Below are 21,878 nucleotides of genomic sequence, written 5' to 3'. Positions count from 1 at the left end.
GACTAGGTTTTGGAAACCCATGCCGCTTTTATTGATTATATATAAACACAAGACCTTCAGTCTCTCAGTTCTAGACTTTCAATTTTTTTGTCTCCAATCTTCACGTCCAACTAGCCCTAGCTTTTCCCTCTTGTCCCTCCAATCCGTAACTCCCAGTTTTTTCTCTTATTTGCAGTTCTCACTAAACCCTAGCTTTCAGAAAACCCTTCGTTTAGTCGTCAAGGAGAAGTAGAAACAATGAATCTTGCAAGAATTGTTCGAGAAAAGACGAGTACGTTCGTCAAGAAGTTGAGCAAGTCCCAGTTCTCCAAGAAAAGTTACACAGCTTTAAGCAAGTCCCAGCTCCCCAAGAAAGGTTATATCAATGTGTACGTCGGACAAGAACGAAAGCTATATCAAGTTCCTTTGAAGTATCTCTTGAATCCAACTCTCCAACAACTCATCAAGAAGTCGGAGTCGGATGTGTTCGATGCAAAGATTGACGGGCCAATTGAGCTTGCATGTACGACCAACACCTTCGATCAGTTGCTCAAGATCTTCAAAAAGTAGTAGACTGCATGCACGCGCTGCCTCGTTTGTTTAATATATTGATTATTTGTTGATTCTTTTGTACTTTGAATTCATTTTTGTATTTGAGGTTTTTTAGTTATTGATTCAGATGTACTGTATTCAAGTCAGACTAACGTTCAGAAAGTTTATATATATATATGAAAACATCAATTAAATTACTTAATTACGTTGGCAACATGTACAATATTTGAGGTTCTTTATTTTTCTGAGGAAAAAAGTGAGATTCTTTTAAAGTTGCTCATAGTATATAGTTAACCTGAAGCTGATACCTTCTTCAATGGCGTGTATTTGTCTATCTTTTTTAAATAGAAACAATATCATTTTACAAAGTATTTTTATAACCGGAAATTATAAATGACCACAAGTCACGATGTGCATAAACTCTCCGTACGCCAAGGCTCGTGTATAAACTCGGAGTCTATTCCGAAGTTATGGTCTATAATCAAACATTATTTGTAAGTGTTCGTTTTGTTTCAAATATTATGATTTTTGGACTATATCATGTAAAACTATGGTGCACTCCGATAAGAAATTATATTCAACACATTATTTTTTTTTTCTTATCCAATCTATGTTGAATCTTACACGTCGTTTCGTTTGTTTATTTGATGTGATGACTAAAAATAAATAAATATATGAAGAAAACTCTAGTAGGAGTGTAATAATAATCGAATGACCAAACAGAAAACTATATAACAGTGATCAAACATGATTACATTTAGCTTTTAGAGTCTTGTTTGCGAAGAGTACAGGAATTAATCAACAAAATAAATTTTATGTTTTGTTAGACCATAACAGCAGGTCCATAACCAAAGACTTTCACTACAACAAAAATAGGCTAAGAACACAATTCATTTGTGCCCTTTTTATTATCATTGAGCACAAATACATATTTGTGCTTTTTAAATGTCAATGAGCACCAAAACCATCTCAAATGTGCCCTCTAAACAAAGGGCACATTAGTTTGTGCCGAAAAAGAAAAATAGAAAAGTTTATTTGTGCCTACAAAAATTTGAGCACCAAACTATTGTGCCTAGTTTGTGTATGTCCTTTTCATGTCAGAAATTAGATTTTTTTTTATTAATATACAAGAGCACAATAAAAGTTCTCGTGCCCTCTAATTTAATATATTTAAATAAAAAAATCTTGTCATGCCCTCCCCCCCTCTTGCTCTCTCTATTAGTTTTTTAATTTTTTTTTTGTGCGCATAAAATAAAAGTAGCAGAAGAAAAATGAAAAGAGAAGGGACATAAACCACCTAGTTTTGAACTCATCACTTGGAAGCAGTGAAAGGCATAAGGCATGCACGTATAAGTGATATGCAGCTCCATTTGGTAGTTTCTCAGCCCTAGTAGCCGCTCCACCTCTTCTCTCTCTGATCACCCTAGCAACACCACTTCAAACCCAAACGCCTCTACCCTAATTTCTCTCTCGAATACTCGAGAGTTCTCTGCTTTTAAACACCTCAAGGCCTTCATTTCAATTTCCTTTTTGTGACACAAATTTTAAAAATTGTGTCCAGTAAATAGTAATAAATAATAAATCATTCCACTTCCCATATAGCAAAGGCATATATTGTTACAATTATATATTTGTGCATTTGAATTGTTTTAATATTGTTTATGTTTGAATGGTGTGCCGTGGGACCCACCCACGTGTGAGTCTCTCTTCCTCATGCAAACCCCCTCATTTTCCCCTCACTCTCTTTTTGCCATCCCCATTCCCCACACTCAAACTTTGTATCTCTCATGTTGGCATAATTATGGATGGACAATACTTGGGTACTGAACAGTCAGTACCCAAAATACTAACCACATGAAGTGAACCAATGAGAACAAACCATCTGTTACAACTTTAATTTATATATGTGTAACCAAACACAATATTAACCTCACATCCAAACATCCCCTTTCTTCCTCAATGCCTCCCCCCTATTGCCTCTCTTCTCCTTGCTTCTGCCATGGTCTTAGCGCTAGAAACCTTGTCCTCCCCAACGCTTTCGGTAACCTCGTCTCATCCGTCGGTGTCGTCGGACTTCTCCGTCATGGAATTCATGGCAGTACATAAGCCCAAATTTTCCCAAATAATTTCAACCTCCTTCGTAATTTTTCTTCTGGGTGAAAATTCCTTCATAAGGTTGGTAAGATGGATATGATCTATCATGGGTTGGTGAAAATTGGGGGTAGAGCTGCCATGGCTTCGGGAGAAAGGGGTGAGAGGTGGTTGGTGGAGGTATGACAGCTGTGTTCTTAGTGAGAGAGAAGGTGGATGTTTGGAAACTAGTAAAAGAGAAAAATGGTGTGTTTGGTTAGAAAGATAGTGGGATTTTGGGGAGAGTTTTATTTGATAGATGTTCTAATTTTAGTGGTCCACATTAGATGATCGGTAACTTAGGTACTCCCTAGTGAGGACCCAATTATTATCCTTTCTTAATTAGCTCTCTAAACAGTCATGTTGAGCATGCAAGTGCTGTGAAAGAAGAAAATTGAAAAGAAAAAAAACATATAGGAGAAGTGTGTGGCACCGACGGATGAGACGAGGTTACCGGAAGCGTTGGGGAGGACAAGGTTTCTGACGCTGAGACCATGGCAGAAGCAAGAAGGAGAGAGGCAGGAAGGGGGAGGCATTGAGGAAGAAAGGGGATGTTTAGATGTGATGTTAATATTGTGTTTGGTTACACATATATAAATTAAAGTTGTAACATATGGTTTGTTCTCATTGGTTCACTTCATGTGGTTAGTATTTTGGGTACTGACTATTTAGTACCCAAGTATTGTCCATTATGGATTTGTGCATTTGAATTATTTTAATATTGTTTATGTTTGAGTGGTGTGTTGTGGGACCTACCCACGTGTGAGTTTCTCTTCCCCGTGCAAACCCACTCATTTTCCCCTCACTTATTTTTGCCATCCCCACACTTGTCTCTCTTCTCTCTCTGTCCTCCATCCTTCTCTTCTCTCTCTTAGCTCGCTTATCCCCGAGCAACACAGCCACCACGTTCTCCGGCGACTTCGAACACCAAATCACCACCATCCTCATCCCAACCTCACACCAGACACAGAACTAGAACCCAAAGTCCCAGAACTTAGACTCGAACCTCAAATCGGAGAACCAGAGCTTCGTCTCGAATCCGAGAGAGTTCCGGTGAGTTCATCGTTTTCCCTACTGAGGTAAGGTCTGTAACTACCTACATTTAATTCATTTCGATGTTCTAAGTTGTTTTCTATACTTGCATGTGAGATTTGACACAACCTCCCTTCTCAATTCCTAATGAGATTAAGCCTCTCTTCAAACCCTAGGCTCTCTCTGTACTTTTTTTTCCCAAATTTTTCTAGTTCATTCTCTCTCTCTCGATTCTTCTTTGGCTCTTTTTGAGGAGGTTTCTCGCCGCATCTCACTTCCTGGTCATATATCTCGACTTTCCTTCTCTAATAGTGGATGGATCTTCCTTCGTTGTATCGGCTACGCTTCCATCAACAGCTTCACCTTCGCTTGCTCGTAGTCGATTCAAGATCTACTCGCTTAGACTAGCCGTCTACTTGCGTGTTCTTGCTTGACTAGTCGACGGCACACCGTCCATACTTGACCTGGGATATTGTTGTGGTCACTTCGAGAGCAATGGGTTGGTTTTTTCCATTTTGTTAATGGGTAATTTTTAGTTTAATTTGGTTTTTGATTTTTGAATTTTCGATTTAATTATTTGCCTCCTATTACCTTACTCTTGGTAAGTGTGTTGATATCAGATCTCTTAAATTGTTTCTTAATATAAGTTTTATTTTGAATGGGTTAAACATGGTCTGAGTTTGAATTATTTGCCTCCTATTACCTTACTCTTACTTATTTGGCAAGTTTGTGGTGTTATAGGAAACAGGGTTTGAGAAATTTTTAGTAATTTTGAAAGGAAGATAGGTTAAGTGTTTATGAATTTTGCAATTCCGAGTTCAAATTTTTTATATTCTATTTTTGAATATGTAGTTTAATTTGTTTGAGGTCGTTGATTCTTTGGGTATAATGCATGTTAATTCTAAGAAGAGGAGATTTGAATCTGTAAAGTGCATGTCTCTAATTGCTCCGCTCTCAGTGTAAGTACATCTCTACGTATCTTTATCTCCTCAATTATACTTGATTTTGTTATGTTGAGTTGCCAAATTAAAGATATTGCACTACCTTTTTGGTACTACACTAAATTTGGAACATGCGAAACATTTTTTGAGTTTTAATTATCGGACAGGGCTTGCATCTTAAATTTGTAAACATCCACAATAATGATTTGGGGCTTGATAGTTGTACCAAATCTCCTTTTTTGTTTTTTTAATTCCCATGTGCATCTCCATGTGTAGACCTTTTTGCAGCTTTCTAAAGTTCGAGTTTTTCTTGATGTGTGCTTACTGGTGCTTACATGGTTTGGGATTACTTTACCTTGCAGGCTTGGGTATTATAAAAAGCTTTGCGCTTTCAAATTAAGATAAGGTTTGATTATGTCTTACAGTTAATTATGATGCCCATGGCGAGGTGTACATTTTTTTTACGTTACACTTGTGTTTTATCGATTAAACTCCAGACTGACTACTAATCTCCTAAGTTCTTTAAATTTGTGTTTGTTAAACGTTGTAGGAAGTGACCTATTTTGAGATATTCTGCATCTGTTACTTTAGTTCTTTACATTCGAAAGAGTGAGAATCATATTAGTTGGACTTTGGACTAAATTCGTGTTTGTTAAACGTTGTAGGAAGTGGTCTATTTTGAGATATTCTGCATCTGTCTATTTAGTTCTTTACATTTGAAAGAGAGAATCAGTTGGACTCTGAACTACTTTTTTATGTACTAATTTGTGTGATGATTGCTTGACATGCATATAAGAATGTTACTAATGTGGCAGGCAAAAGTCTTTATGTTTCAATCACAAATGAGTGCATGTATACATAGCAGAATTACACCAATTAATCTGTGGGAGGAAGGATATAGAACAACTCATCAGGTAAAGAAAAAGAATCATGATTTGAAAGTTTGGAAGCCATTACATACTCATTTCTTGTTGCTCTCTGTAAAAGATGTTTTCAAGAGCTTCTTGGTAATCTAAATTTGTAGTTCCTTTTTTTTTTCAACGATATCTAATATGATTATGTGTTTTACTGCTCGATATATTTCCTACTCATGATCATTTTTTAGAGGCTGTCAATAATGGGTTATCTGCGGTTGTTGAGGGTTGTTTGGCTTGCGACGAACTCAAATACAATAGTATTAGGAATTATTGGTTTAAATCTCTGTATGAATTGGTTGTTTGTAGAACTAAATCATAAAAGCTTGTTTTAGCCCTACCCATAATTTAATTGGTATTTTGGATGTGCATGTAAAACCAAGCTGAATAATTTCTTACCAATGGTATTACTATTTGATTTGATTTGATTTTGTAATATTGGAATTTATCTTTTTTTTTAATATTTAACCTATTGGGCACAATAATAAAAGTTGTGTTAATATGGATGGGAAAGAAAATCTGACAACTTGTCAGAACGGAGGCACAAAAGCCCTTTATTTGTGCTGACATTATTGAGCACCAAAAACAATATTGTGCCCTCTAATCAATGGTAACCCCCATAGAGGGCACATATAGAAACATGGTTGTTGCATTGTTGCCATTGACCTATGAGCACATATGTTGGTGCCCTTGGCATTAAAGGGCACATATAATTTATTGTGTGCAGTGCCCAGTTTTGTTGTAGTGTTTGTGTTGAGCTCAAACTCAAAGCACTAGGCTGAAGACTTAAGCGATGGCTGCCGCTTATTCCCCTACCGCTTCCAGTGGTCAACACGTCCTTATGCAATAGAGTCAACGAAACTCAATCGTCACTAAAAGTAACCAGACGAGTACCTTAAATTCCTCCAAGAAATTGAAATTTACCCCCAATATAAAATCTAGAGTAATGCTAGGGAGACTAAATTTGTAGACAAAATTTTGAAAACTAAAGGACATGGAAGTTGATGATTTGTTTATTATTTACACGTTGGTTGGTAAACGTACTTATTCTTATTGGTGACACATCATTTAGTTTGCAAATTTAGTCTCCAAATTTGGTCTCCCTAGCATTACCCTAAAATCTAAGATATAAACTGACCAAGGAATGCATGGTGATCCATCATTGGATTTGGATGCGTTTTTAGTGTTTTAATTTCAACCCTTAATATCAAATCCGAATGTTAAAGACAAAAAATCCTTGGTTCTCAAAGTAACTAAGAGATCAAGACTCCTACAATCAATATTATTTTTTATTTATCACTTTGTTCCGAATATTATGATTTTTGGGAAACCCTTGCGGACTAGGATTTGGAAACCCTTGCCGCTTTTATTGGTTATATATAAACACTGCTAGACCTTTAGCCTCTCAGTTCTTGTCTTCCAATTTCTTGTCTCCAATCTTCGCGTCCAACTAGCCCTAGCTTTCAAAAAAACCCTGCTCTCGTCTCTCATCTTTCCAATTCTCACTAAACCCTAACTTTCAGAAAACCCTTCGTTTAGTCGTCTACGAGAAGTAGAAACAATGAATCTTGCAAACTGTCTTCGAGAAAAGACGAGTACGTTCGTCAAGAAGTTGAGCAAGTCCCAGTACGCCAGCAAAAGTTACACAGCTTTAAGCAAGTCCCAGCGCCCCAAGAAAGGTTCTATCAATGTGTACGTTGGACAAGAACGAAAGCTATATCAAGTTCCTTTGAAGTATCTCTTGAATCCAACTCTCCAACAACTCGTCAAGAAGTCGGAGCCGGATGTGTTCGATGCAAAGATTAACGGCCCAATTGAGCTTGCATGTACGGCCAACACCTTCGATCAGTTGCTCAAGAACTTCAACAAGTAGTAGATTGCATGCCTGCAATGCCTTGTTTGATTAATATTGATTATTTGTTTTTTCTTTTGTACTTCGAATTGATTTTTGAAATCCAGGTTTATTAGTTGTTGATTCAGATGTACCATATTCAAGTTAGATTAAGGTTCGACAAAATATATATATATAAACATCAATTAAAATACTTACGCTTACATCTACAATTTAAAGTTCTTTATTTTTCCAAAAAAAAAAAGTGAGATTCTTTTAAAGTTACTTGTAGATTTAATTCTGAAGTTAATGAAACGATAGGGTTTCTACAAAGTATTTTTATAACTGGACATTGAATGACCATAAGTCACAATGGGCCACATTTGAGTATTAAACTAAGTACAAATACATTGTATTCGCATTCGTGTGATTTAAACATAAGACATCCAACAAAGTAGATACCAAATGTTATTAAATCGATCATCATACGCTCTTGCAACGTGCTTTTTAAAATTCGAGTGAGGGAACAATGATTTTGTTATTCTTCCTAAAATCTAGATGTCACAAATTGACAATAAATACTGTCAAATTAAAGGTCAGCTTCTCAAAACTCATTCGTTTGATAGTGACAGGCTAAATAATATACACAGATTTTGTTTCAAAATATGTTTTGGACATGAGGATACCTAAAACCTAAAAAAGAGATTCAAACTTTAGGTGTAAGAAGGTCCGTGCACTTCCATGATCAACTGGCAAAAAAAATCCCTAATGAAGGGAAATGGTAATTACCACATCTGATGAGTTGCAATTAGCAACACATGTTATTAGAAAAGATAATCGTCATCGTTGTAAATAGGAAATGAAAATGTCACCAGATATAAAGGGCTGTATTGAAGAAGTTATATACAATGTGGGAGTAAGAAGAAGAAATTGATGATGATTTCATTACACATCCAGGACCAGACTTTGTGTTGAGCTCAAATCACTGAGCCGATGAGACTAAGCAGTGGCTGCTGCTTGTTCCTCCACCGCCTCCGGTTGAAGGGTGCAGACGAGGTTACGGTCACCATACACATTGTCAACACGTCCTGATACAATAGTTAACAAAATTCAATCTTCAATAAAGGCAATCAGACAATACCAAAATGAATGTACAGCAAACACTTAGCAACGTCCATGCCATTGTAGTTTCTTTATTTTTGGTGTAAATTGCATACCTGTAGTAGGCCAGAACTTGGCAGAACGGAGCCAGGAAGCGGGGAAGGCTGCATATTCCCGGGAATATGGCTTTGTCCATGCATCTCCCATGAGAAGTGATGGCGGGTGAGGAGCTCCCTGCAGAAGGAGTTCAAAAACCATTTTATACTTATGTAAAATGAGTAACTTATAGTCTTAGAGGAGAGATGATGAACTGAGATTTTACCTTAAGGACATTGTTGTGAAGATCGGCTTTTCCTTTCTCAATCTGAGCAATCTCTTCTCTGATGGAAATTAGAGCATCACAAAACCGGTCTAACTCAGCCTGCAAGCAAGAAACATTAATATAACTTTAACCTGAAGAAAAACAGCAGAGAAAAAACTAAAATGAAATCTCTGTCGAGGTGTACCTTGCTTTCACTTTCTGTTGGTTCGATCATGAGAGTGCCAGGAACTGGCCATGACATTGTAGGTCCATGGAATCCATAGTCCATAAGACGCTTGGCGACGTCCTCAGGCTCTACCCCAGCAGTATTCTACAAGGAAAAAAAGAAGCAGCAGAGTTCAATTAGAAAGATTGAAAAAGTGGGGACAAATCGAGGCAAATGTTAATAATATACCTTAAATCCTCTCAAGTCAACAATGAATTCGTGAGCAACAGTTCCATTGACACCACGGAAAAGAATGGGGTAGTAATTCTGTGAGAAGTGACAGACTAAATGAGCAAACAGAGGAAATTTAACATAGAGTATAACCGTAACCTCAAATTGTAAAGCAAAACAAGAGTGAAGGAGCTAAGTGGAACCTCCAAGCGTTTGGCCATGTAGTTTGCATTCAGAATTGCTATCTTTGATGCATCGGTGAGTCCCTTGGACCCCATCATGGCTATGTAAGTATAAGAGATTGGCAAAATAAGTGCAGAGCCCCAAGGTGCAGCAGAGATGGTTCCAAGTGGCTGAGACTTGTCGGGGGCAGGAAGGCCACCGGTAGATACCTTCAGTACAATGGCACAAAACTTAAGACATCCAGCATGTAAGGAATACAAAATTTTGAAACCAGAATTACTTTTTTCTCATGGAAAAGCTTAATCAATTATTTCTTGAGTTTGCAGAATTGCATGAAAGCTTCGATGTAATGAGTAGTTACCACAGGATGGGATGGTAAGAAGGGTGCCAAGTGCTTCTTCACACCAATAGGACCCATGCCAGGGCCACCACCTCCGTGTGGAATGCAAAATGTTTTGTGAAGATTGAGATGGCAAACGTCAGCTCCAATCCAACCTGGGCTTGTCAGACCAACCTGCAAGAACAAAAAGCTTCGTCAGATGGAACACGCGCCAACAAAAGAAAAAAGTTTGCATGGAAGAAACTATTTGAATGTTAATTATAAGTACATAACTATCAAGCATGGATAGAAGGAGAAACAGACCTGCGCATTCATGTTAGCCCCGTCCATGTATACTTGACCTCCGTTGTCATGAATTATCTTGCATATCTCGTCAATACCTTCTTCATACACTCCATGAGTTGAAGGATATGTCACCTGCAATTTGAAATATGGTCAAATTATTATCCAATCTTTTTCAAATGACACAAATCCGTATCTGATCTTTTCAAATGATATCTCTTCCGACATAGGATGCTTACCATAAGAGCTGATAGGTTATCCTTGTTTGCTTCAGCAGCCTTCTTTAGCTCTTGAATATTGATGTTTCCCTTGGCATCAGTTCCAATAGTTACAATCTTCATTCCACACATTGCAGCACTAGCAGGATTGGTACCATGTGCCGAAACAGGAATAATACACACATTGCGGTGGTGATCGCCTCTTGCCTACAGTGGGATGGTTCAGCGTGATTAGTAACAAGAATAAAATCTTTAGGCCAAGACCTCAAGGTAAAGTGTTTGTTTAAGCTCAACAGCAAAGCGCTTGCTAACACATGTTAAAAAGAGGGAAAACAAAAAAGCAAAACTCAGGATTCCTTACGAAATGATATGCCCGAATAACCATCAGCCCAGCATACTCTCCAGCAGCTCCGGCATTGGGTTGCAAAGAGAAAGAATCAAACCCAGTGATGGTACATAATAGGTCACCCAAATCTCTGAACATTTCCTGAAATTATTATTTTACAACATATAGTATCAGATTTCTATTTGCATGAAGGAATGTAATGTAGCAAAAAGAAATTTAGGGGAACAAAAGTAACTGTTTTAAGTTCATTTGTACGTTAACGTTTTGAGTTACCTGATAACCCTCAGTCTGTTCTGTAGGAGCAAAAGGGTGAATATCGGTGAAACTAGGCCATGTCACTGGCATCATTTCAGTTGTTGCATTCAATTTCATGGTACAGGATCCCAAGGGAATCATACTGTGGCATAGAGACAGATCTTTCGATTGCAACTTATGAATGTATCGTAGCAACTCATGCTCGGTATGATACCTAATAGATAGACAGTAAATGAAAAAACTCAGTCTAGTTTTCAAATATAGGCTGTGAGAGTTCAAATCATTTGGAAAGAGGCATACGAGTTGAAGATCGGATGGGTAAGAAATGTGCTCTCCCTTGTTAACCCAGAAGGAATTGCAGGCTGAACTTCTGGCGCAAGGGATGTAGCAGTGAAAGGCACCTGAAAATTAAACAAAGCTCTTAATAAATGGATGCACTTTATAATAAATTGAAATTATCAACTTTATGGTAAAGATATGAAAAACTTACAGGCTTGCCCAAAGCAAAAGCTTTGAAAAGCTTGTCAACATCCTCCAAGGTAGTTGTTTCGTCAAACGAAACAGTGATCTGAAAAGGAGTTAACATTCAGTAACCTCGTGAAGTAAAAGCACTCCATTTTCCGTCCTCAGAGAACATTTAGTCAAATAACTGATGCAAGAGGACATAAAAAAAACTTACAGTGCTCGAGTCTACTACTCTCAAATTTAATCCAAGCTTGTTTGCAGCATCAGAAATTGCATGTGCGTCAGCAACCTTAACCTTCACAGTGTCGAAGAAGGGAAGGCTCTGAACTTCCACTGTTCCAAGCTTCTTCAATCCAACTGCAAATGCCCCAGCAAGACCATGAACCCTTTGGGAAATGGTTTTAAGGCCTTCGGGTCCATGATATACAGCATACATAGCAGCCATGTTTGCAAGTAATGCCTATAAAACAAACAATACACCCAATCAAACAAAGCCACAGTCAATCAAATTGAAATAAATGCTACTATCATTGGATCGAAAATTCAAACTTTCAACAGTTCACCCTAGAAAGGAAATCATAAGACAGATCAAATGAAGAATAGCATCCAACCTGAGCAGTGCAAATGTTGCTGGTAGCCTTGTCCCTCCGGATATGCTGCTCCCTTGTCTGCATCGCCATACGCAACGCAGGCTTCCCTGAGGAGTCAACACTAACACCGATAATTCTCCCTGGCATCATCCTCTTGTACTCTTGTGAGGTGGCGAGGAAAGCCGCATGAGGACCTCCATACCCCATCGGAACACCAAACCTCTGCGCAGAACCAACAACAATATCCGCCCCAAACTCACCAGGCGGCTTCAACACTGTCAACGCCAACAGATCAGATGCCATCACAACCTTAACCCCATTGGCATGAGCATTCTTAATAAACTCCCCATAGTCCAAAACCTCGCCCTCAGTCCCCGGATACTGAACAAGCACACCACAAACATCACCCGAACTGTAATCAACATCCTTTAGATCGGCGGTAACAACCTTAAGATCGAAACCATCAGCTCTAGTCTTGCAAATATCAATGGTCTGGGGGTGGCAGTTGTTGGCAATGACAAAAGTCTTCTTCTTTCCCTTTTGGATGTTGTTACACATCGCCATTGCCTCCGCGGCCGCGGTCCCCTCGTCCAGCAGTGATGCATTCGACATGGGAAGGCCGGTGAGGTCAGTGATCAAAGTTTGGAAATTGAGCAGAGATTCCAACCTCCCCTGGGAAATCTCAGCCTGGTAAGGAGTGTACTGAGTGTACCAAGCTGGATTTTCCATAATATTCCTCAAAATTACAGGTGGGACATAAGTGTTGTAATATCCCATCCCGATAAAACTCTTGAAAATCTTGTTTTTGGAGGCCAACTTCTTCATGTGTTCAATCATCTGGCTCTCTGTCAACCCCTCATCGAATTTCTGAAACTTCATCGATTCGAGTCGAATCGATTTGGGCACGGTGGCGTCGATCAGCGAATCAAGGGCATCGAACCCGCATAACTCCGCCATTTTGGTCTGCTCCTCCGGCGTGGCGGAGTTATGGCGGCGGGGAAAAGTGTCGCTGTTTTTCAATGCGTCCACGGAAATCGACCGTGTTTGGAACCCGGCATTGTGGGACGCGTTTCTCGAGAGAAGCGAGTCTGATCTGGGACACGAGCGCGTCAAGGAGCATGGGGAGAGTGAGGAGACGTACCTCGACGGCGCGTAGAGAACAGGGGAGGTGGAGGAGCCCAGAACAGAGCTCTCGTTCTGGCGGAACTGCTTCGCCTCCGAGACCAAGCGCTTCACGAAAGCCCGGTTCGCCAGCCGCCTCGCGCGCTCCATGGAAGCTGAAAACGACTGGTTTGAAAAAAACCCAGAAAGCAGAAAATAGAAATGCAGACTGGGTTGGTGAGATAACTTGTAAAAATATGAATTTTTCCTCCAAAGGTTGTTGCTTTTTCTCTTTCTCTGTTATTATTGGAGGGAGTGAGAAAACAAGTGGGTGGATGTGGGTTTGTTTTTGACAAGTGAAATCAGTGGCGGCTTTTGTCTATATATAAATATATGAATATTTAATATAATTAATTTATGGAAAAAATGTGATGAGTTTCAAGATCTGGTGGTGGTGGTGGTGGTGGGTGGTGGGTGGTGGGTGACTGGGCACCTACGGAGAAAAGGACAGGATTATTTTGGAGGGTAATATGGTTCATAAAATCATCAACGTATGGAAGGGATTGGAGGAAAGGAGATTGATTTTCAATGGATCTGAATGAATGGGTTTCTCCAATAGTATTGAGGGAGAAAAAACACCCACCAACCAATGGAGTTTTTGATGAATATCTGCTGGATTTGGAGTTGAAAATCTGGGAATCTTTCTGTAATTTGTTGGCAGATTCTCTATCACATTAGGCTTATCTTCCTTTATCACCCCACACACAATAAGAACAAAATTTGAAAATTAATCTAAGATTAGGATTAGATCGTCAGTCTAACAATAAAATCTCAAAATTTAAGTATAATCATGTAATATATTTTTCTGTATTTATCACTTTTTTAACTTTTATGTGTAACACAGTTGCACCCAACATTTTTCCAACACTTTTCCAACACACTTGGGTCTAAGCAAATGAACAATGATGGAACATTTGTGGCAACGGAAATTTGGTTGAATATTCCAATTCCAAATTTGTGATTAATTGCCAGATTTACATTTTGGTGGGGCCAACTGTATTTGGTGGCGTGGGGGTTGGTGTGGTAAATTTGGGTAAAAAAAACAGTGGATCATCCTTGAGAGGAGAAAGATGTCTGTGGCTGACAATCTAGTACTTGGTCTTAACCTTTCTAGTTTTTAATCCCCGGGGAGTGGGAGGGAAGTAGGAATCCACACTGTACATTTCAGAGTAAAAATTAGGTTGCGGTGGCATGCGTGGAAAATGCTTGGTATCGACAATTTTATCACAATATAGAAATAAAAAGGATTTGCAATTTTGGAAATGAAGAAAAAAAGGAAATTTTTTTTTTTTGCATGTAATGGCATCGTTGGAATCTAAACTTTTTTATTTTTATTTTTAACAAATGATAGTATTTACATTAAAACGGGTGGGAAAGTGGGCTAAATCTTGTAATAGACTTAACATAATAATGTGGTTTAACTTCGCATTTGACGAGAATTGAACTTAATACTTCTCACTTAGAAGTGAAGAGAAATACCATTAAACTATAATACTAAATAGTCTGACTAAAAAGGACATTGTTTCAACATCCTCGTTATATGGTAGGAAGCTCTAAAGGGGATATAATAAAACACAAAAGGGAAAATTTTAATTTTAAAATTTTTTACTCTATTTTGTTGAACGGTCAACTCAAAATAACTGTATGACAGTTACAATTATACAATTACTCAAATTATAACTATATTTAATATCAGTGATGGTATGATAGTCAAACGATTTTAACTCAATTACTTATTCAAATTTGAGACTAGACACAATTACCCAATTGTTGATAAATACATACACATCATCTATGTAACTTGTATTGTTGCGAACTTTCTACAGCTGCTTGAATAAAACTTACTCCCCTTACGATAATAAAGTATGTATCGACTAAATGTGAAAGTTACATCCAAGATCTAATTTTCAACATAAGATTGATGAATGTGCAGTTAGTTTTAGTCAAGTGGTAGGTGCATTTGTAAACTCCTTGGAATTCTTACAATTGGTACGAGGGAAGGGAGGTCACTGTCGTAATGTTTTAGGCTCAGTTTTTTTTTTTTTTTAATTGAAAAGAGGGATCAATTGGTGGTGAAATTATGTGTGTTAGAAAGACTCAGAAACATTTGTGCGCCCCTTAATTACCGTGGAATCATCTTTGACCGTCTTTGATTACATGAACCATGGGCCGAGAGGTTTCATTTCATTTGATGACATCCACTCATGAGCTCAATTTCATAAACTTCTTTTAGACCTACTTTTCTAACTCTCTTATCTTCAATAAGCACCGCCCATTACAAATGACCTTGGTTCTAAAATACATTAGGCGCTAGTCGAGCGGTGAGCTGGGGTCTAGCGCCTAGGTGGGCGCTTAGGCAGACTAGACGGATTTAAGTAAATCTATTATATTTTCTGTAAATAAGTGTATGTTTATACTTAAAATATATATAATTACATCATAAATTATAAAATAGAATGACATATATAGTATGAAATATTGAAACATAATGAAAACATAGGGAACAAACATATAATGTGTATTCATTTAAGTATTCAACAACTCTCTTACAATTTATTAAAAAAAATAATGCAAAATGAAAGTTATCTATTTTCTGTTTAAATGAGTCGCAACCTAGGCGTGTCAAGGCGGGCTAGGTGGGTGCCTAGGCAGTCTAGGCGGGCGCCTCACAATTTCTAAATTTTCAAACGCCTAAGCATTAATCGGGACGGTGACCAACCGCCTAGTGCCTAAGCTGGGACTAGGTGGCGCTAGGCAGGGATTTTTAGAATAGTGATATGACAATATTTACTTATTAGGAATGAGAGAAGTCAAGAATTGGAAATTTAGGATTTGAAGAAGCAAGGAGTGTTTTCTACTTTTTTAGTATTGGATTATGAAATAATTTTTTTTATTCTATATGCAATAGTAAGCACATGAAACTCAAAAATCCAAAATGATTTTCATTCATTTCATTCCTGTAAGTAACATGTCATTAGTTTTTAAGAGAAGTGGTATACTAATCTAATCTAAATTGATAAAAAAAAAACCATATTCAAACTTGGATTAAGGTAGAGACTCAATGCTCTAATTAACTTGACTACTCGTTCAAATATGCTAATTTCCACCATTAATCAATAGCTGACAGTTTACCAATAAAAGGTCGTACCCAGTGCACAAGGCTCCCGCTTTACGCAGGGTCTGGGAGAGGTGAATGTCGGCTAGCCTTACCCCCATTTATGGAGAGGCTGCTCCCAAGTCTCGAACCCGAGACCTACTGCTCATGGGCGAAGGCACTTGCCATCGCACCAAGTGCTGACAGTTTACCAATGCGTAAAATAAATTACAGTTACAATTTCAGCAAATTAATGTTCTTCAAGTAACTCTTTGGTTTTATTACTCCAACCTACACTCTAGCAAAACCACAGAAAAGGAACGAAAACAAAACAAAATCCTCGATATTAAAAGATGAGGGAGAACAAAAATGTAATAGAATATGAAAATTAAGAGTGATTGATTAGGCCACAAGACAGCTCCATTAGGAGGATTGCAGCTTCAGCAACATCCTGAGGAAACACTCGTTGAAAACCCAAACCTTTGAAACAAATCTTATTATTATTACTATTAATTTTGTTGTTGGGAGATACTGATGCATTGTCGGTGACAATGAGCTTGCTCTTGTTCTTGCATCGTGTAACATTAGTACTATGGCTTCCGCGCGGTTTCTTCTCCTTGTTGGCCACCTTACCCTTGGCAGATGAAGTGTCAGTGGCGCCGACTACAAACCCATTTGCAGCAGCAGCCGCAGCCTCTGCCATGGCTCTTCTAGCTTTCCTCTGTCGGATTCCACATGCATTGCATAGTGACTGCAACAACACACATATGCACACAGCTGAATACTTGATTCATGAACATATTATATCTACCCAACATATATTTGCCTTGTTACTTACTGTCAGACTATAATTTTGAACTATCAGCCACGTTTATATATATATGAGAATGTGCGGTCTAGATTTACAGTCTTACAATATAGAATATTTTATAGACAGTAAGTACATTATTTAATTTACCTTGGGACCGCGAGGGCCGCTTCTCCAAAGTGGGGTTGTGCTGGTGTTACAATCAGAACAAACCCTAACATCTGGAGTAGTATTGTTGCTATTTCTGGAAAAGCTGGTTTCATCACTGTTTTCTTGATACTGTACAACTTGGAATTTATGCTCAGTAATCTCAGCAGCTGCAAGTACATAATTTTTAGTGGTACCGGCCAGCGCGAGATCCGGGTTGGTCATCTTTTGCATCAACCTCATCTTGGAGGACATCCATTTTACTGCCCTTGGCCTAATATTATTATTACTTTTACCCACCTCTCCTCCTCTACCATTGATCTCCCTTTCATGATCAGCATATGCTGACATTAATCTAAGGTCCTTGGTGCTTATAACGTCCACCACATGAGGCTGAACTAAAGAAGATGGCGAGGATGCTTGATCATGAGTACTTGTTCCACAATCCCACGTGTGATTATCAGTCTGAGATAAAATGAAAGACAATTTGAGTTCACAAAAATAATAATACAAAGTACTTTATTTACTTACTAATTGATTAGCAATTGAGTTCTGTCGGTGTGTGCCGTACATGTGAACAATCATACAATAATATAAAACACTAAACTTAGAGAACAAACGTGCCTTTTTTATTTGGAGTATTGGACAAAAGATCAATCTTACTTATATATAGATGGTAGCAATATTCATTTGTTTTATCCGAGATAACCCATCAAAATTAATTAATTATGAGATCACAAGATCACAAAAATACTAGGGTATTACAAGTTGATCATGGACTTGTTAAAGAGCGAAGAGTCAATTAGGGGAAGATTTGAAAAATAGTTAAGATCAAGTACTAAAATTTCAATTAAAAGTAAATTAAACACGAAGATAGTTAAATTTATAAATATGTACGTAGCTATATAGGTTTTCTTACCTTGTGATGATATTGAAGTGAGTGATCTTGACCATGACCATGAGTAGTAGTAGTAGAACTCCCAGCTCTTTGATCTTCAAAGGAATCAAGGAAAGTAGGAAATGATGAGATCAGAGAAGAACATGATGAAGCTGCAGCTTGATTATGATATGACGATGATATAAAAAGTTTCAGGCGTTGATCCTGATCGTTTGCTTGCTCGACATGGAAGAAAGGAGAGGATTGTGGGTTCAGATAGACTGGAGTCATCATATAGGAGGGAGAGAGATCTGGAGAAAGAAAGGAGAGAGATATAGAGAGGGACAGAGGGGAGGGTGTTGTGTGTCGAGTGTCCAGCAAAGGAGGACAATATGAGATAGGCTAAAGGCTGATCAAAAGGACCTGAGATATTCAGGGCAAGAACCAGAAGAGGAGAGAGAGATCGAGAGGGTCCTGAAGGCTGAAAGGCATTCACGTGACTTCATGTCAAGAGGACTCAGATAGATAGATAGATAAACAAGCTGCGGCTAGAAAATGACAAATACAAAGGAGGTGCTGAATGCTACTGCTCGCAATGCCGCTCCTGTACAGTATGTATGACAAACCCTATTTATTCATTACTGCAGTTTTCACCCCCCACTATTTTATACCACTTGATAAAAAAACTTCACCAAATACATACAAACAACTCACAACATGTAAATTTTTACCGCACGTAAAGAACTATATTATCATGTCCGTGTACGTGTTGTGTGCGTGTGTGGGGTCTTAGATAGGGTTTTAGAGGTTCAAGTATCTATTCTCATCACTGTTAATCCTCTGTGCACTGTTAATCTTCTAAGTATCAATTATTCTCTCACCAGAAGTCACCACCAATAAATAATAAGATCTTAATCCTTTTCTATTTTATAATACAATCTTAAGTAATCATCTTCTCAATCCGGCAATAGCTAGAAGAGATCCAATTTTGTGTTTAAACTATGAGCGTTTACAACTGAATCTAACTGATATGTGAGGACGTAGAAAGGCCTCACATCGAAAGTTTCTCATTTTGCCAATTGGTAGAAATGTCTTAAGGAGCCTATCGGGTCCTCGGACTCCACAAAAGTAAAAAAAATGGTTGGGAAAGTTCTGTCCGAAAAGATCCTATAGCAGTCTAATTATATGCTCGACAGCAAAGTGAAACTTCAACTTCCATCGATATATAGATTCAAAAGTAAATAGTTTGAAGAATAAATTAATACTTAGATAAATTAAATCTAGAAAACTGTGCAGAGATATATGAAGAGACGGGTATGGAATGGTAATGTATGTGGATAGCCTATTTGCATATGGAAGCGTCTCCCATCCTTAGCCAGTTAGCCTTGCCAAAACTCATCAAATGCTGGCACAGGCAACAGACAGTAACACAGCGCCTCTCTCTCTCTCTTAGTTCCCCACAGGGCCGCACCTGCTATCACCCTCGATTTTACTCTTCAAATTCTGATATTTTCATTTCTCTCTTTCAGCAATACCTTTACAAATTAATGTACTTCTAATTTTTATATATCCATTCATATATATTTTACACAATCGTTTTGCTTGATCATCTTTATATTTCGTTCTCTCTCTCTCTCTCCTATTCTTTTTCTCACACTGATGATCAGGTCAAACGGTGCAAGCAATGATTACTTAATCTGAAGAATATATGAAGGCAATTTCTTTATACTCATTTATTCAGTCGTCTCACAAGATTTTTGTTAATTCTTGTCCGTTTCCAATTCCTTTTCACCAATACATCGTCAGATAAAAATCTTTGCTGCCTCTTATAGATTACATTGGTTTATACGTAAACTGGCGCGGGACAGGGCGCCCCTTTTATATCTAAGCTAGCTGCGAGCATGCACAATACCCACCTGATGAGGTTTGTTCTACAGTTAGCAACATATTGTTTTGGCTAAGCTCGAATCAATAAATTTTGTTAAGAAAAGCAGCATAAACTCAAAATCTACTCACGGACAGGAAAAAAAAAATTACCCCGTTTTGCATGAATTTTTTTTTTTTTAAAAACCCTTATTGTATACTGTTAGAATATTGCGAATATTAAAGTCAAAATTAATTGGCAAAGAATGTAAATATTCTTAAAATCGTGTGTTTGGATGAGACACATTTTAAAGTTCCATGAAACTTAGTAAAAATTTGTTAGGAATGAAGTACAAAAATTTGATAGAGGGATTTGAAAAAGCCAATTGAGAAAACTTCAAATGATTCTCAGAAAGATGTCATTCAAAGGTTCTTTGTTTACCGTGTTTGTAGTGCATGTGTAGTCTTCAGTACCAGTTTTATAGTGCTTGAGTAATACATCGGTACTATATATTGTTGTGCATTTTTAACAATTTAGTTCTAAAGTTTTTGGGTAGGTAACGGTTCTTCATTCAAACATAAGGTCGAGAACGTATGCTAGACTTCCATCCTTGGATACAGATTGTTTATACCATACTTAGGGCCCCCATATTTAGATCTCGTATAAATACTCGGAGGACTCAAATGTAATTATGTAATAAAGGAATGGGCAAATATGTAATAAGTGAGGAGCCCTTATTCTATAAAATGACCTCTCACCCTCACAATTGGGGAGGCCTCACTCTCATCCTCAGAGGCCAATTGCTAGGCCATGAGGATCCTCACACTCTCTCCCTTACAATCCTCTCAGAAATACAATATCAGTGTTGAACGTAGCCCAAACCTTGAGGTGAATCACGATACATCTTGTGTTATTTACTTTCTTGCAGATTCACGGTCGAATTTACGTTGTTCCAAGACCCCTCCAGTTTTGTGCATCAACACAGATGCTCTCAAGTTCTCAACAACTAACCATCTGAGCCACTTGAATCTCAATCACACCATTTTCCTCCTATGAAATTATCCTGTTCACACAATTAGTTGTCAATTCCTATAGTACGGCTTACCTCTTTTCCTCAACCATAACCATCATATATCAATCACTAAGAGAAGAAGAATACAGATGATACTAACCAGCTAGCTAGAATCGTAAATCACGACCATGAAATACCTAATCAACAACAATACGTGATCGTGAGCTTAGAAAATCAACAAGTTAACAACGTTGGCACATCAATGATCGATCTCTCAGACCAGAAAAAAATGCATAATTTTCACTTAAAGATAATATTAATTTGGTTATGATTCATGAATTTATGAGATCAAGAAGCATGCTACGTAAGTTGATTAATTTATTAATTTGTCATGATATGGGCTATGTACAGATCTAGGTAATATACATATATATATATTTGTATATATATCTCACTCGATCTTAATATATAGGAATTAGCATGCAAAAAAAATATGGGGATGGTTTTATGTGGGGATGGTTTTATGTAGGAATGTAGTTGTCATCAAACTCTTGGTTCTGAAATTGGGGGGTCAGTCTGAGTTACGTGACACGACGCTACTGTGTCCTTGCTTGGTGGGCATGCAATGCATCGCTGTTTTTCGGCTTAAACCGTGTGGTAGCTCATCAGACCACATAATATATATTCATCTACAACCTTACAATTCGTTATCCTCAGTAGGGTGTTAACTGGCAAAGGTGCATTTGGATCTCAAAGAATGGGTTCAATTTTATTTCCTGGCCCATACTGTGCCTTCATTCACACAAAAACCTAACCAAGATTGGGCCAATACTCATAAGATCGTAGTACGGTTTCTTAAACTGAAACCATTACCAAGATTCAGAGACCATAAGTATGGTTTTACTCTTGAGCTCTAAACATGGAAATTGCTTGGAGACCACTCTAAACGCAAAGACAAAAGTTTATCTAATTTTGGGACCCTCCTCAGTCCTCAGTGTCCTCAATTACCCCAAAAGCCTAAACCTGAAAAAAATAGGAAAGGAAGGAAGGAGAAGGAC

General features: G+C 37.9%; 3 protein-coding genes across 3 annotated transcripts; 1 reads left to right on the top strand and 2 right to left on the bottom strand.

Annotated features, from left to right (window-relative positions):
* The first annotated feature begins 237 nt into the window (after nucleotides 1-237).
* LOC139192471 (auxin-responsive protein SAUR21-like) lies at nucleotides 238-549 on the top strand. The gene has a single exon (XM_070814638.1). The coding sequence runs from the start codon at nucleotides 238-240 to the stop codon at nucleotides 547-549; it is 312 nt and encodes a 103-aa protein (XP_070670739.1).
* Nucleotides 550-8,177: 7,628 nt separating this feature from the next.
* Nucleotides 8,178-13,897, bottom strand: LOC103455829 (glycine dehydrogenase (decarboxylating), mitochondrial). The gene is made up of 15 exons (XM_008395424.4): nucleotides 11,879-13,897; nucleotides 11,482-11,727; nucleotides 11,293-11,370; nucleotides 11,103-11,203; nucleotides 10,821-11,016; nucleotides 10,563-10,688; nucleotides 10,223-10,408; nucleotides 10,005-10,118; nucleotides 9,723-9,875; nucleotides 9,382-9,570; nucleotides 9,197-9,274; nucleotides 8,987-9,112; nucleotides 8,803-8,901; nucleotides 8,597-8,714; nucleotides 8,178-8,467 (listed from the first exon to the last, which is right to left on the bottom strand). The coding sequence occupies exons 1-15, from the start codon at nucleotides 13,127-13,129 to the stop codon at nucleotides 8,379-8,381; spliced, it is 3,150 nt and encodes a 1,049-aa protein (XP_008393646.1). The 5' UTR covers nucleotides 13,130-13,897; the 3' UTR covers nucleotides 8,178-8,378.
* Nucleotides 13,898-16,352: 2,455 nt separating this feature from the next.
* Nucleotides 16,353-18,555, bottom strand: LOC103455828 (putative GATA transcription factor 22). The gene is made up of 3 exons (XM_008395423.4): nucleotides 17,987-18,555; nucleotides 17,071-17,532; nucleotides 16,353-16,863 (listed from the first exon to the last, which is right to left on the bottom strand). Exons 1-3 carry the CDS (start codon nucleotides 18,236-18,238, stop codon nucleotides 16,501-16,503), a joined length of 1,077 nt encoding a protein of 358 aa, XP_008393645.1. The 5' UTR covers nucleotides 18,239-18,555; the 3' UTR covers nucleotides 16,353-16,500.
* Nucleotides 18,556-21,878: the final 3,323 nt, after the last annotated feature.

This window comes from Malus domestica, chromosome 15 (assembly GCF_042453785.1).
Source record: "Malus domestica chromosome 15, GDT2T_hap1".
In the NCBI taxonomy this organism is placed as follows: domain Eukaryota; kingdom Viridiplantae; phylum Streptophyta; class Magnoliopsida; order Rosales; family Rosaceae; genus Malus; species Malus domestica.
This window is presented reverse-complemented; position numbering and strand designations above follow the sequence as displayed.